Genomic DNA, 2,233 nt, shown 5'->3' on the forward strand with positions numbered 1-2,233 from the left:
GGGGGGGGGGGGGAATGATTAGAGGGAAAAGCTGGGAAAACAGGGAGGCTGACTAACAGAAACCCCACAAACCATATATGTGATGCCTTTATCAATATTAGTGCTTTTAATATTTATATATATAGGTAAATTCAAATAGAATGTATACGTATGTATGCATAGAAGACCTCTTATAAAGTTGACTTAAGGTTCTCAAAATCTCGAGATCAGCTGATTCTAGTTCTAGCTCTAGTTATCCTAGTTATCAAAACATTGTTTACATGATGTTTTTCTTTCAAAATATTAAAAGCACTAATTAAATATATGGTACAGTAGTTGACTTTAATTCTAGTCCATTATAATGTGGCACTAAAAATTAGACTGAAACTGAAACCGTTGTCCTAGTTAAACTGACTATTAATACTAATCGTGCCATAAAAAGTTGTAATACTAGCCTTCAATTTTCAGTTATAAAATGGACTTAAATTGAAATATCATATTTTATATTTATTGTTGTTATCAATTACATATGTCACTGCACTGTTATTAGACATAAATATTGTTCTTATCATTATCATCAGTAGCCAGCATACAAGGGGTTATATATACTTTGTATACACATATTATATCTTTTCGGATTCTACCTTATAATTAGAATTTGGAGTACTTGCTAAGGCTTGTTCTATATCTCCTTGCGATCGAGTACATATACTGCAGTTTGTCGAGAGCTTTGAAATTTTATCTTACTGCCATGTTTATTATTAGACAAGATTAGACCCTATTAAAGAGGGGGAAAAAAAGAATTAAATTCTTGTTTATTTTGCTGTCTAGTACACTAGTGAAATATGAGCTCATTCATTTCAAATCATAACGCAAATTGAATAATAATTCTTTTTGACATCAAATTGCATTCATAGAACCAACTTCTCTAGGCCGTGGGATGGGTGAAAGCTTTGCAAAATGGAAGCAATAAAAAGAGACTCATTATCTTCATCCGTGGAACCCATTTCCATAAAAGTTTGATCACTTTCTAGCTCCGGAATCGGCGGTGGAGATGGAGGCAGAGGCAGTGGTGGAGGAGGAGACAAGGGTCCGACCAATAATGGATAAACAAAATTAGTTCGAGCTTTTTCAATGCCACTAAAAGAGATAGATGAAAAATCATAAGCCAATGCAGCCTCTTCAGCAGTGTCAAATGTGCCCAGCCAATGCCTTTCTTTGGTGTGTGGATTACGAATTTCTGCTGCATACCGTCCCCATTGCCGGCGGCGTACGCCAAGATATCTGGTGGACTGCCTAGATCTCTGCCGCACTGGTTTTATCATCTGAGGAATGCTTTCCATTTTGCTTCTTTTACTCTTCAAGAATTCTTCACTAATATGTAAAAGTTCTGCGAGTGAAATATGATATGTTGGCGTTTTTATAGCACAATGCACGAGCACGATGGTCTTTTTTCAAAAAGTTTGGACAACTTTTTAATGTTAAATTGGACATGATAATACATAAGATAGACAACGAAAATATTTATTTTTAATTTATTAAATTTTATATAATTTAGCATATCAAACATACAGCTATAATATTGTTGTTGCAAAATGACTTCCAGCAAAACGAGGATGCAATGTATATTCTCCAAGACGTGACTTAATATGTCAATTTATTAGACACAACTCGACATAACAAATACAATAATGTCAACAAACTAAATTTTATTTTGAATAAAATTTAGGGTCGACTATATAATTTGTTTTTCTTTATTTTGTTTTATTTGTTGTTAGATTTATTGGAAAATTTATACAATTAGACCCTTTATTTTTTCAAATATAATATAACATATTAAACATTTTATAAGAAGTTTTGGTGTTTAGAAGAATAATAAATTGTGTTGTCCATTCTCTTTCCACTGCAAAACTATCTAATATTTATATATTTAACAATGTGTGACATAATATGTTTGGTGGAAGCATTGTCCATGTTTGTGTAATGGATGTTGGGCATGTGCAATTCATCCTTATTTTCCTCGACATTGACATAGTTAGAGTGAGCAAAATGCCTGAATTTATGCACTTCATTTTGCATTATTAGTTGTTGACTTCAAAATTATATCTCGTTCAACGTGTAAAAGGTTGTTTTGTGAATAGTTTAGTGGACATAGGTATATGATGACAAACAAGAGAAAATGGCTGCAAAATCGGAGTCATATTATCTAAAGAATTTATTTGGAAAAGGATGTGTCTAGTGTGTTAGGTTGCGC

General features: G+C 32.7%; 1 protein-coding gene across 1 annotated transcript; it reads right to left on the minus strand.

Annotated features, from left to right (window-relative positions):
• Positions 1-823: 823 nt before the first annotated feature.
• Positions 824-1,338, minus strand: LOC111391084 (ethylene-responsive transcription factor LEP-like). Its single transcript, XM_023016228.1, has one exon. It carries the CDS (start codon positions 1,320-1,322, stop codon positions 891-893), a length of 432 nt encoding a protein of 143 aa, XP_022871996.1. The 5' UTR covers positions 1,323-1,338; the 3' UTR covers positions 824-890.
• Between the last annotated feature and the right edge of the window lie 895 nt (positions 1,339-2,233).

The sequence above is a fragment of the Olea europaea genome, unplaced genomic scaffold, assembly GCF_002742605.1.
Source record: "Olea europaea var. sylvestris unplaced genomic scaffold, O_europaea_v1 scaffold747, whole genome shotgun sequence".
In the NCBI taxonomy this organism is placed as follows: domain Eukaryota; kingdom Viridiplantae; phylum Streptophyta; class Magnoliopsida; order Lamiales; family Oleaceae; genus Olea; species Olea europaea.

What these genes read in the sequence shown, in the direction of transcription:
- LOC111391084 (XM_023016228.1), bottom strand. Translation starts at nt 1,322, where the DNA reads ATGGAAAGCATTCCTCAGATGATAAAACCAGTGCGGCAGAGATCTAGG.